We start from the raw sequence: 14,199 nt of genomic DNA, 5'->3' as shown, positions 1-14,199 counted from the left end.
CTTGTTATGCATCAGATACTTGGACAATGACTAGGGAGGATAGAAGGAGAATTGATGCCTTTGAGCTGTGGTGCTGGAGAAGAGTATTGAGTGTACCATGGACTGCCAAGAAAACAAACAGATTCAACCTGGAGAGGGTTAAACCAGGCTGCTCCTTGTAGGCAAGGATTCTGGGGCTTCATCTGACATACTTTGGACATGTTGTAAGGAGGGACAGGTCTTTGGAGAGGGACATCATGCTTGGGAGGGTGGAGGGACAGTGCAGGAGGGGAAGACCCTCTATGAGGTGGATTGATTCAGTGACTGGCGTAATCAGGGTGGGTGTGTTGGAGGCAGTGGGATTGGCACAGAATAGAGCAGGGTTTAGAGCTGTTGTACATAGGGTCGCTTTGAGTTGCAAGCGACTCAACAGCACATAACAACATCAACAACAACAACAGGACAATAAATTAATAAGCAGAATCTATCATCCAGGAAGTTGGGTTCTATAAGGAGGAATGTGACATCAGGATTGAAGGAAAACTCATCAATAACCTGCATTATGCAGATGACACAACCTGACTTGCTGAAACTGAAGAGGACCTGCGGCATTTGCTGCAGAACATCAAATACTGCAGCCTTCAACATGAGTTGAAAGTCAACATCAAGAAAACAGAGATTCTCACCACTGGGCCAATAGGCAGCATCATGATAGATGATGAAGAGGTTGAGATTGTTAACAGCTTCATTTTGCTTGACTCCACAATCAACACTCTTGGCACCAGCAGCTAGGAAATCAGAGACAAATTTCATTGGGAAAATCTGCTGTCAGGGACCTCTCCAGAGTACTGAAAAGCCACAGTGTTAGTCTAGAGACTAATGTGCACCTGAACCAGGCCATGGTCTTTGCAATTACTTGCTATGTATCAGAGAGATGAAAATGACTAACAATGATAGAAGAAGAACTGATGCCTTTGAGTTGTGAAAACATCGACTGCTAAAACAAACAGGATTGTCCAGGAGAGAGTGAAACCAGGCTGCTCCTAGGAGATAAGGATTTTGAAACTTTATCTGACATACTTTGGGCATGCTACAAGTAGGGACCAGTCCTTGGAGAGGGACATCATGCTTGGAATGGTGGAGGGGCAGCGTAAGAAAGGAAGACCCTAGATGAGATGGATTGACTCAGTGATTGGGGTAATGGAGGTAGGTGAGAGACAATGAGGTTGGCTTAGAATAGAGCAGGATTCAGAGCTGTTGTATATAGCACTGTGAGTCACGAGTGACTCGATGGCACCTAACAACATACAACATTAATTGCCCATTTAATCATGACATCAATCCTTTTTTGTTAGGTGCTGTTATTACGTGCCATTTTACATACAAAGAAACCAAGATGCAGAGATCATTCACTAAGTGGCAGAGTGGGGTTTTAACAGGCCTATCTGAACTCAGCCTATGAATTTAATTCCTGCTGACTGGTAAGGTCCGGTGTGATTCTGTGTCCTGAAATCCTTATCTACACCATCTCCTAAAGCCAGTTCTCTATGGTTTATCTTGCTCACTTGTTTTTCTTTCTTCCAGTGGGCCAACTTCACAGGGAGAATAAGCAGAAAGCTTCAAAATCTTTCCTTTCTTCACCTGCAAGGAGCTAAGGAGTGGGAGCCACACTTTTGTCATCCCCAGCGTTTAAGTCACATGTGTAGGCTTTGTCAAGTGAGCAAACAAATCATGACAGCTGCTTTCAGTTTACAGATGGGAGCTACATCTTTTAAGATTACAAAAATGTTCCTTCCTTCTTGGGAAACATAATGTGAACGAAAAATTATATTCCCTCTAAGACCTTCCCTACAATCCTGCAAAAGGAGCTGAAAAGTCAGAAAATTAGAGGAGGCTGCAGGCAGAGCATAATTTAAAAGTCTTTCTATGGGGCAAAGTTGTCCAATGTTGAAGCCAGTTGCCCTGGATGGAGCTCAGGGTAGCAATTATCTATCCCTACAAATAAGACTCTTGGAGGAGAGATTCAGTGATAGGGGAGCTGCTAGACTATGGTTCCTGTGAGGAGTTCTTCAGTGTGGAGAAAATGAAATTCTGCAGTTTAAATGGTTTTAGGTAGAGTGGAACTTAATCTGTTCCTTAATGATGTTCCTGGTTCACTGGACTGTGTTCTCTTCAAGAAAGAGAATGAACGTGACAGGAAGCCCATGGTTTGGATCGCATCCTACCAGGGGAGAGTGGCAAGTGCAGGGTAAGTGTAAATACTTGAGAGCCAGCTGCCAGCGCTGGCCATCCTGGTTGGTGCTGCTCCAGTGGAAGTTCAGAGTTGATCCTTCTCATGTGCTGCTTTCTATACAGTTTCTCCACGTGGTGGTTGAGCTTCCAGAGCCTGGGAGAGCCCTGGAGACTGTTCCATCAAGGAAGCTATTGGGATCTGAAGATAGAGATTTGTGGAAAAGGAGCACTCCTGCCAAGAAGACGAGTCTGTAGAGATTGCAGAAACTACACATTAGCTATCTAAAATCTTATTAAAGTGGATTTATGGCAGAGTGAAAGGATTTTGCAGTCTTGTCTATATTATGTGGAACTCTAATTTTCTCCTTCTTCTGTATTTGCACTTTCAGTAAGCAGAGGAGGCAACAGGAGTCATGGCTTCTGATGCCAGTCATGCGTTAGAGGCTGCCCTGGAGCAAATGGATGGAATCATTGCAGGTAAGGCCAGGATTCTTGCAATCCTGACAGCTCATATGTTGTCCTCAATATTGGAAAAACACTTTTCTCTTCTTTTACTTTGATTTTTTTTAAACCCGTAGTTAGGTGTTTCTTAATGCTATTCATGACATCTCTCTCTTTTTTTTCCTTCTGATTCATGCCAACTTGTGGATATATTCACTTAAAAAAAATTATTCTGATTTATTTACGAAGTTTGAATACATTGTTTTTCACAAAAGTTTCTTCCCATTTCCTGCACCCCATCCACCCATCGAATTATGCAACCTTATGATTAACACTCTACCCCCCAGTCCTCACCCCTCTATTTCCACCCTGTACTCCCTCCCCATGGATTCTCATACTCATTCTACACTAATGGTTTTATACAGTATTTGTCCTTGTGGGACTGGTTTAGTTCACTTATTATAGTGCTCATCAGTCCCTCCCAAGTTAGGTAGTTATTTACAAAATGATTGCTCCTGTGTGCCGCATAATATTCCATTATATAAATGTACCACAACTTCTCAATCCATTCATTTGTGGTTGGACATCTGGCCTGCTTCCTTGTTCTTGTGACAGTGAATAGTGCTGCTATGAACATTGGTGTACAAGTTTCTGTTTGAGCCTCAGTTCTCATTTTCTTGGAGTATATTCCAAGCAATGGAATAGCTGGGTCATATGGAATATTTATGTTCAGCTTTTTAAGGAAGAGCCAAACTGTCTTCCAGACTGGTTGTACCATTGTATAACCCCACCAACAAAGAAAACTACAGACCAATATCTCTCATGAATATAGATGCAAAATCATAGCAAATAAAATCCAAAAGCACATCAGAAAAATAATTCACCGTAAGTATAACTTTTAATTTCTAACTGGTATGCAAGAATGGTTCAACATAAAAAAAACAATCAACGTAATTCACCGTATTAACAAAATAAATAATAAGAATCATATGGTCTTAGCATTTGATTCAGAAAAGGCATCTGACCAAATCCAACATCCCTTCCTGATACAGGCACTCAGAAAAATTGGAATAGAAGGGAATTTCCACAACATAGTGAAAAGTATATACACAAAACCAAGAGCCAGTATTATTCTTAATGGAGAAAAACGAAAAATATTTTCTTTTCTTCTTTTTTCTTTTTATTAAGAGCACAAACTTAATAGGACTCTAGTATCTGGTATGATTGCTCAGATCTAGGTGAGACCTTTTGGATGTGCCATATGTTAGCATGCACACAATCTTGTGTCTTAGTTATCTAGTGCTGCTACTACACAGTTGGTGGACTGTTCTGACAGATTAGACTCCTTGATGGGATGGACAACTAAAAGAAACCCTATTGTTTATAAGGAACCTGATGTTAAAAAGAACTCAAAAAGATCTCGAAAAATCCCAGTTCTTCATCTGGTTTTAGCTGATACAGTTGAGTGACATTATTTACAGACTGGGTATGCTGCTTCCAGACCTTGCTTCTCAATCTATGACTATAGGAAATAGTTGAAGATGTACTGCGCCGAGTGTAGCTGGACCTCAGGTAGCGTTTGGGGGACTTGACTTTGTTCCTTTTCTTTCAGTTACCAGTGGAGTCCCAAATGGACTAAAAATATCCTTGCTTTTACCCCAGTAAAGAATACTTGGAAAAAGTGTTTGGATGAACAAACTATTTTTTCCTTGTATCAAGTAAAAAGGAAATTGTGGCTAGTGCCTTTGAAAAATGCTGTCTAGAAGATTAGGTTAAAAGTAAAGGAAAGGGCTCATATTTATTTAGTATTTTTAAGAGGGAAAATATGAGGTTTTCTTGAAAAAGGAGGTATAGTGTAAATCAGTGTTCATGAACAGCTGGTCTTCAAAATGGAACCCTTCTAGCTAAGTGCCGTCAGAGTTTCATCATCATAGATCATGTGCTTTAGGGTTTTTTCCATGGTAAGTTTCTCTGGATAATAGTATAGCACTCTTTGCTCTTGTGCATACATGGTACCGGAAAGCTCTTGTAGATAACTTTAAACAAGGTAAAGCTTGGGAGGAAGGAACCCCTGGGGTAGCTTGTATTAGCTGAATTCTGTGGTGGCTTTGGTATGGTGTGACCTGGGCCTTGTGACAAATTGCTTGTGCCTGACCTTCCTATCTGAACAGTTTTAGGGGAAAAGTACTTTGTCATAATGGGGGGGGTGGGGGGAAAGATCCTTTTTATTCAGCATTTTGTGTAAAGAGGAAAAGAAAGTAGGAAAACTAGAAAGCTTGTGGTCAGAGTAGTTTCCACTAGAGTTCAAACGTTGTTACAAACTTAGCAGTACATGTAATAGGAAAGCTCAGTTAAGGTTTCTCCTTCCTAGGGATTGTGAGGATGGCACAGTATAGGGTATGGTTCAGATTTTTGGTTCAAATGGTTGCTATATGTCATAGATGACTTGATGGCACCTAACAACAGCAACAACAATTTTTTTGAAGACTTAAAGTTCCATTTCTTAAGTAGTAATTTACTCAAATATGTTTGATATTAGTTATTTGGCAGATGATTCTACAACAAGGTCACTAATATCTGAAAGGCATATCATCTATTGGTGAAAAGAATAATAATATTGAATGCCATTGTGATAGGCACTTTGCCATAAGATTGTTGGTACCATTCTCCTTTTCAAGATGGCTGGGCTAAAAAGGTTACTTAGGTCATTTCAGGGGGTTTTTTACATTGATTATAAAGTCAGATTCCTGGGAGTTGAATCTCAGCTACATTTGAATCTTTGGGCATGTTGGTTAATCCCCCTAGGCCTTGATATCTTTCTTATAGAAAACAGTGGTAATAATTATCTCTCTCTCATATTCAAGCAGCAGTAAAAGCATTGGTAAAAAATAAGGCCCCAGAAATTGATGTGATACCAATTGACATGTTTGAGCTACAAGATGCACCCTGAACATGCTCTTCAGTTTATGCCAGGAAACGTGGCTTCTTGGCTAACTGACTAGAAGAGGTCCATATTTATTTCCATTCCCAAGAAAGATGACCTAACAGAATTTGGAAAATATCAAACAATGTCATTAATAACACATATAAGCAAAGTATTGCTGAAGATCATCCCAAAATGTTGACAATAGTACATTAAGAAAGAATTGCCAGTTCAAGTTGGGTTTAGAAAAGGGTGGGGCACTCGGGATATCATTGTTGATGTATCCTGGCTGAAAGCAGAGAATACCAGAAGCCTGTGTTTTACTGACTATGCAAAGACTAAATGGATCATAACAAATTATGGCTAACATTGAGAAGAATGGGAATCCTAAAACACTTAATTATGCTCATATGAAACCTATTCTTAGATCAAGAGGCTGTTTTCCAAAAAGAATAGTGGAACACTTTCATGATTTAAAATAAAGAAAAGTGTGTACTGGGGTTTTATTCTTTCTCCATACATATTCATTCTGTATGTTAAGCAAGTAATTCCAGAACTGGACTCTATGAAGAAGAATGTGGACTAATGATACGAAGAAGACTTATCAACAGCCTGTGTTATACAGATGACACAACCATGCATATTACTGAAAGTGAGGAAGATTTGAAATGCTTGCTGCAGAAGATCAAAGACTACAGCTTTCAACGTACATAACATCTCACTATCAAGAAGACAAAAATCCTCACCACTGGACCAATAAACAACATCATGATAGATGGAGAAAAGACTGAAGTTGTTAATGATTTCATCTTATTTGGATCCACAGTCAATACCCTTGGTACCAACAGTCAGAAGATTAGGAGACCTACTGCATTGAGAAAGTCTACTGTCAAAGACCTGGCTTTCTTTCAGGCTCCTTTTGTTCCTGTTTTCATTTTATGATGTTAGCCGTGGAGGATCATCAAGAGCTCTGTGGGTGGTTTATGAAAGGAAAGATTTAACTGGCAAGGTACAGTTCTCCTTTTGCTTCCAAGCCCATCGGCCAGAGCTATTTTGTTGTCGTGTTTTACATATTGATGTTCCAAATAAGTATTCCTTTGGGAGTACAGCTAAAAGAAAGTTTGACACCATGAAACAGTTTTGTGAACATTTAACACTTCATTTTTGTTGTTGATTGCCTTCAAGTCGAGCACAGCTCAGCAACTTTAAGAACAAAAGGCCTGATGCCCCTCTACAACTATTGACATTTATCAAAGTTCATAAAGTTTCCAGAGGCATGTTGTTTAGGAAGTGGATGCCACTCCTGCTGCAACACCTGTCATAGAATGTTACTGGTTGAGTCGCCTGCGATGCATAGTGACGCTATGTACAGCAGCTAAGCAGTGTTGCCATCAGTACCAAAGCACAACTGCATTTACATCTGTTAAAATACTTGAACAGGTACCCAAGGATTGTGTTCTCTACCTTATGAAAACAACTGACAAATTATCCATGGAAAACATTTTAATAGGCTTCCCAAGTTTCTCAAATTATAACAACTTATATGAAAAACAGGAAACTCTGGTAACATTGTTCATAGAGAGTTGTGCTGCAAATCCCCAGACTCCCCATCTCCAGAAGTTTGAATCCACCAACCGCTTACTCAGGAGAAAGATGGGAAGTCTCCTCTGGTGAGGTTTATAGCCTCAGAAACTCAATGGATGGCCACTGTGAGGTGTATAAGCTACATGGCAGTGAGTGAATAAGTAATAACAGCAAACTCACAGTAAAATTTATATCATTACTTCAATAGTTATCATTAATAAGCATAATACTACATAACAAGAAACTTTAATATATACCAATAGCGTAAAAGGGGTTGTCTTGGCCTTGTGGTGAGGAGTTACACAAAATTTAACCCACCCAGCTGCTCTATGGGAGAAGGACAGGCAGTCTCGTCCTGTCAGTTTACAGCCTCTGAAAACCCACCTAGAGGGTCAGCTATGAGTCAGTTCTGACTCCACAGCACACAACAACAATAGCAACAACAAGAATAATAATCTAAAATTAGATTTAGACCAATTAGACTTAAAGGGTAGTGGTGGTGTTCAGTGGTTGGATTTTCACATGTGTAGGAGACCTGGGCCATGTGGTCAGCAGGTGCTCTTCAAGTGCAGCCCCCATTTGTCTGTCAGTAAGACTTGGGTGATGTTAGATCAAGTTTCAGTGGAGCGTCTAGAGCTTAGGAGCTAACACAGCCTAGGATGAAGGACATGCTGTCCTCTAACAAATTAAGTCACAGTAATGTCTTTTCCCCCCCTGTTGTTGTTGTTGTTATGTCCCATTGAGTCACTGAGTCATTTGTGACTGACTCATAGTGACCCTATCTACAACAGCTCTGAACCCTCTATCTTGAGCCAGCCTCTTTGTCTCACACCTACCCCTATTACCACAGTCACCGAGTCAATCCATCTCAACCAGGATCTTCCTCTCTTGCACTGTCTGTCCATCCTTCCAAGCATAATGTCCCTCTCCAAAGACTGGTCCCTCCTTGTAATATCCCTAATGTATGTCAGACGAAGCTTCAAAATCCTGACCTCCAAGGAGCAGCAGCTTGGTTTCACCCTCTCTAGGATGAACCTGTTTGTTCTCCTAGCAGTCCATAGTATACTCTTCACCAGAACTTTCTGACACATAGTGAATAATTTTGAAAACCATGGCCTGGATCAGGTGCATCTTATTCTCCAGACTGACACTGTTGCTCTTCAGTACTCTGGAAAGGTCCTGACAGCAGATTTTCCCAATGCAATTCATTTCTTGCTTTCCTGGCTGCTGGTACCAAGAATGTTGGTTGTGGAGCCAAGCAAGCTGAAGCTGTTAACAATCTCTATCTATTCACTGTCTGTCATGATGCTTCCACTTGGCCCAGTGGTGAGTATCTTTGTTGTTTTGATGTTGAGCTTCTATCCATATTGAAGGCTGCAGTCCCTGACCTTCTTCAGGAAAGCCTCGGGTCCTCCTCAGTTTCAGCAAGCAAGGTTGTGTCAGCTGTGTAACACAAGTTTTTGATGAGTCTTCCTCCAATCCTGATGCCACATTGCTCCTCACAGAGCCCAGCCTCCCAGATGATCTGTTCCACATATAGATGGTACAAGTATTAAATGTTTCATATTATACACTTAGGGCATGTAATGTAGGCAGATGTTTATGTAATTAAGTTTTAATTCCAGAAGTGTCCCTCCATTCCCAAAATGCTAGTACAAAAAAGAAGCCAATGTAAACTATGTAAGAGATCACCACTCCTATAAACAAGCAAGTTAAGAGATTTCTTGAAAAGAAAACTTAGTGCAACAGCTGCCACATTTGCCTCTCCAGAGTCATGGCATGGTGCCTGTCATCTCAAGGTATTCAGTAGATGGAAAGGCAGGCAAAATAAAGGTTAGTCTTATAAATGGAAAATGAAATGCCTTGTATATAGAAATTAATAATAAAGCCCTTGTAAAGCTGAATTCTTAAAATCTCTATAGGTGTGTCCCAGGCCCACCTATACCTGATGAGAACACTAGGGTTTTATTTGAGGAAGTTGAGAAGATACCACAATTCCCTATAGGACACAGGGTCCTCATGCTGACAATTATTTCTTTCTAACATAAGATCATTGTTATGGCTTCCAGTAGTATATTAACCTTTGATCTAATCTTCCTTCTGATTAGTTCCAATAGTTTTGCCTACCAAATACCATCATAGCTGAATTACACTGATGAAAGTAAAGTTGAACTCTATATTGCTTAATCACATCCCTCTTGTATGGCCCAGAGCGACTTCTGCAAAGATTGAATTTGCATAGGGCTTAATTTGTGGAATAACAGGTTTAGTGACTGCTTAACACCAGCTAGCCACGTGGTTAGGACACAGAAGGCCACTTATTCCCCTTTGCTGAGGCAGGAGGTTACTCATGGACTTATCTCCCAACCATACCCACTGATGGGGAACACATAAAAGGATTGTTTTGTGGCTTTTGAAGGGAAAAAAGCTCAAAGCTTTCCCCGAGACTTTTCTGCCAACTCTGATTAGTGTGTGGGCTTGTAATAAAGATTTTTTTCAGGGCAGAGAAAGTTCTCAAGACATTCTTGGGCATATTGGACAGATACCTTGGGCATGGATATTTCAAGGCTGAACAGTCCTTAATGGGCTTTGTCCATTCTCTCTGTGAGATTGGTTAGCATAGTGTAGTGGCTACTGATTGTATTTTTGTGTGCTATTGAGTTGATTCCAACTCATGACGGCCCTTTGGACAGGGTAGAACTGCCCCATAAATTTTCCGAGGTGGTACTGTTGTTACATATTAAGGTGCTAACTAAAAGGTCAGTGGTTTGAACCAACCAAATGTTGTATGTTGTTGTGTACCATCGAGTGGGAACCAACCCATAGCTGATCCTCCAGCAGGTTTTCCAAGGCAGTTAATCACACGGAAGAGATTACCTGTCCTTCTCCCATGGAGCAGCTGGTGGGTTCAACTGCTCCTTAGAAGAATGATGTGGCTGTTTTCCTTCTATAAACGTTGTTGTTGTTTTTAAGTGCTGTCGAGTCATAGGCAACTCATAGCGACCCCATGAACAAAAGACCTGGACACTTGTATAACTTTTGTCTTTTCTCCAGATTCATAGGGTTTCCAGAGGCAAGCTATTTTGAAAGTAGATGCCACTCCTGCTTCCAAGCTTATTTTAATTAGGAGCACCACCAAACACTGTCCATTCTCTCATTTGACATGTCATTGTCACAGTGTTCAGCTTCACAGCAACCACGAGTTTCCTCTCTGTACAGCAAGTGGACAGGCGAGGGCTATCCGACCTAGAAGAATGTTTCCCCAAAAACAATTAAAGACAGGCAAGAGGTCCGTGGATTAGCTTGGTAGCATCACTTTCTGCCCACTAGACCGCCTGACCTCTCTCTATGCTGCTGCTGTTGTTACAGCCATGGAATCCCTATGGGAAAGCTCTGCTCTATGGATCAGAATCGCTTGACTGTGATGGATTTCGGATTCACAGAAGTAGATCACCAGGGTTGTGGGGTTTTTTCTTCCCCTTGGAGCCATTGGGTAGTTTGGGGGGGGGATTTTCCAGACCTTTTCTCCCTCAGAACTGCTGTGGGTGTTCACACCACTGGCATCTCATTTGTCAGCTGCACACTTAATCACTGAACTACTAGAGTTCCATAGTAACAGAGTAGTGGGACCTAGAAAGCTCAACAACTGGAAAACAAAGATTCTCACCACTGGGCCAGTTGGCAACTTCATGATAGACAGAAAAGAGATTGAGACTATTAATAATGTCAGCTTGGCTTGGTTTCACAATCAACACTCTTGGTACCAGCAGTCAAGAAATCAAAAGACAAATTGCACTGGGAAAGTCAGCTGAGGGACCTCTCTAGAGTACTGAAGAGCAACGATGTCAGTCTGGAGACTAAGATGCACCTGATCTAAGCCATGGTCTTTGCAATTACTTGCTATGCATCTGAGAGCTGGACAATAACTAAAGATGATAGAAGAAGGATCAATGCTTTGAATTCTGGTGCTTGAAAAGAGTATTGAACACACCATGGACTTCCAGGAGAATAAATAGATAATTACTGGAGAGGGTGAAACCAGGCTGCTCCTTGGAGCCAAGGATTTTGAAGCACTGTCTGACATGCTTTGGGTGTGTGTCCAGAAGGGATCAGTCCTTGGAGGACATTATGCTTGGAAGGGTGGAGGGACATAGAAGTGGAAGACCCAGGATGAGATGGATTAACTCAGTGATTGGAAGAATGGGATTAGGTCTGTTGGAGACAATGAGATTGGCTCAAGCTAGGGCTAGGTTCAGAGCTGTCATACACAGAGTCTTGTGAGTCACAGGTGACTTAATGGCATGTAACGACAACAGGCATGGTTATTCATAGTGTTTTCAGAGTGAGGAAATGTTACATGGTTTAAAATTAAGAAAGCAGTGTGTCAGGATTGTATTCTCTCTCCTATCTATTCAATCTGTATGTTGAATAAATTATTTGAGAGGTTGGACTCTGTAAAGAAGAATGTGGCATCAAGATCAGAGGAAGACTCTTCAATATTATGCAGATGCTATAATCTTGCTGAAAGTGAGGAGGACTTGAAGCACTTGTTGCAGAAATCAAAGAACATAGCCTTCAATATGGATTGTATCTCAACATCAAAAAACAAACCAAATTCTTACCACTGGACAGATAGGCAAAATCATGATAGATGGAGAAAAGATCAATGTTTTCATCACACTTGGATTCACAATCAACATCCTTCGTATCAGCAGTCAAGAAATCAGGAGACATATTGGCACTGGGAAAGTATGCACTCAGGGTCCTCTTCAGATTATTATCATTAAGTAACTGAGGAGCAGTCATGTCATTTTGAGAGCTAAGGTGCATCTGATTCAGGCCATGATCTTTCCAATCACTTGCTGTGGATCTGAGAGCTGGACAGTGAGTAGGACGAGAGAAAAAAATTGATGCCTTTGAGCTATAGTGTTGGCTAAGAGTACTGACTATCCAATGGACTGTCAAACAAACAAACAAATACGTCTTGGAGAAAGTACAGCTAGAGTGCTCTTTGGAGCCAAAATGATAAAACTCTCTCTCACATACTTTGGGCAAGGAGGGACTGTTCCTTGGAGAGAAAGGCAAAGTGTCTGCGAAGAAGAGGAAGACCCTCAACCAGGTGATTGACACAGTGAACTGCAGTGGGCTCTAATGTGTCAGGAAGTGTGAAGATGGCACAGGATAGGACAGAGTTCACTTCTGTTGTTCATAGAGTTGCTATGGGTCATACTCAATTCGATGGCCCCTAACAGCAATAGGGATGATTGAGGGAGCTCTGCTGGGCTAGTGGTAAGGAGGGGTATTCCAGACTGCAGACAAGCAGGTCAAATCCAACAACTGCCCCATGGGAAAAAGATGGACAATTTCCTCTTGAACAATTTACAGACTTTAAGAACTTGCTAAAGGGGCAGCTATGAGTTGCTTCTGACTCGACGGCAGTGAGTTGGTGTGTGTGTTTTCTAAAAATTAATCCATTTTATTGAGATTTTACATTTTATTGGAATATATTTATCAAAAAATTTTGCTACTCTTGTAGTTATGTCTCTGGTTTTGTTGTTCTTATGTGGTGTCAAGTCACTTGAGACTCATAGTGACTCTATGTGCAACCGCTCTAAACCCTGCTCTATCCTGAGCCAACATTATTGTCTCTGACACACCTGTCCACATTACCCCAGTCTCAGAATCAATCCATCTCATTGAGGGCCTTCCTCTTTTGTGCTGTCCTTCCTCCCTTACAAGCATTATGTTCCTCTCCAAGAGCTGGCCCCTTCTTGCAACATGCCCAGAGTATGTCAGATAAAGCTTCAGGATCCTTGCCTCCAAGTAGCAGCCTGTTTAACCCTCTCTAGGATGAACCTGTTTGTTCCCATAGCAGTCCATGGTATATTCAGTACTTTTCTCCAGCACCACAGCTCATTCACTTTCTATCATCCCTAGTCATTGTCCAGCATTCTGATGCTTGGCAAGTAATTACGAAGATTATGGCCTGGATGAGCACTTTGTCTCCAGACTGACATCGTTGCTCTTCAGTACTCTAGAGTGGTCCCTGACAGCAGACTTTCCCAGTGAAATTTGTCTTTTGATTTCCTGGCTGTTAGTACAAAGAGTGTTGATTGTGGAGCCAAGCAAACTACGGCTGTTAACAATCTCAGTCTCTTCACCATCATCTTGATACTGCCAATTGGCCCAGAAGTGAGAATCTTTGTTTTCTTGATGTTGAGCTTCAATCCATTTTTAAGGCTGCACTCCTTGACCTTCTGCAGCAAGCGCTTTAGGTCCTCCTCAGTTTCAGCAAGCCGGGTTGTGTCATCTGCATAATGTAGATTGTTGATGAATCTTCTTCCAATCCTGATGCCACATTTCTACTCATAGAGCCCAGCCTCCTGGATGATCTGTTTTGCATAGCATGGAGATAGGACACATCCTTCTCAATTTTGAACCATACAGTGTTTCCCTGCTCTGTTCTGACTTCTGCTTCCTAGTCCAAGTATAGGTTTCACATAAGCACAGTCAAATGTTTTGGAATTGCCATTCTTCTGAGTTAGCCATAGTTTGTTGTGATCCACAAAGTCAAATGCCTTTGCATAGTCAATGAAACCCAAATAGACATTCCTCTGGTACTTTCTACTTTCAGCCATGATCACATTAGATTTAATATCCCTAGCACCATGGCCTCTTCTAAACCCAGCCTGCACATCTGGCAGTTTTTATCTGTTGATGTGCTTTTCCAGTAAGTTTTGGATAATTTTCAACAAAATCTTGTTGTTATGTGCCATTGAGTTGCTTACCACTCATAGCGACCCTTTATACAAAAGCCCTAAACACCGTTCCATCCTGTGTCAACCTCGCCATCTCAAACACACTCATTCCCACCACTCCACTCACAGAATTGATCCATCTCATTGAGGGTCTTCCTCTCCTATGCCATCCTTCCACTTTCCCAAACATGATGTCCGTCTCTAAGAACCAGTCCCTCCTTGCAACATGCCCAAAGTATGGCAGACAAAGCTTCAGAATCCTTGACTCCTAGTAGCAATCTG

The 14,199-nt window shown here is 41.3% G+C and overlaps 1 protein-coding gene across 1 annotated transcript in view; it reads left to right on the top strand.

Moving 5' to 3' along the window:
• The first annotated feature begins 2,603 nt into the window (after positions 1 to 2,603).
• Positions 2,604 to 14,199, top strand: part of PPFIBP2 (PTPRF interacting protein, binding protein 2 (liprin beta 2)) — a 158,078-nt gene continuing 146,482 nt past the window's right edge. The window contains exon 1 of the mRNA XM_006885444.1: positions 2,604 to 2,688. Coding sequence (XP_006885506.1) covers positions 2,625 to 2,688 — 64 coding nt within the window. The 5' untranslated portion in view covers positions 2,604 to 2,624. The remainder of the gene's footprint in view (positions 2,689 to 14,199) is intronic.

This window comes from Elephantulus edwardii, unplaced genomic scaffold (genome assembly GCF_000299155.1).
Source record: "Elephantulus edwardii isolate Elephantulus edwardi_28Jun2011 unplaced genomic scaffold, EleEdw1.0 scaffold00044, whole genome shotgun sequence".
NCBI classification, from domain to species: domain Eukaryota; kingdom Metazoa; phylum Chordata; class Mammalia; order Macroscelidea; family Macroscelididae; genus Elephantulus; species Elephantulus edwardii.
The sequence above is the reverse complement of the archived record's forward strand: the minus strand, read 5'-3'. Positions and strand labels throughout refer to the sequence as shown.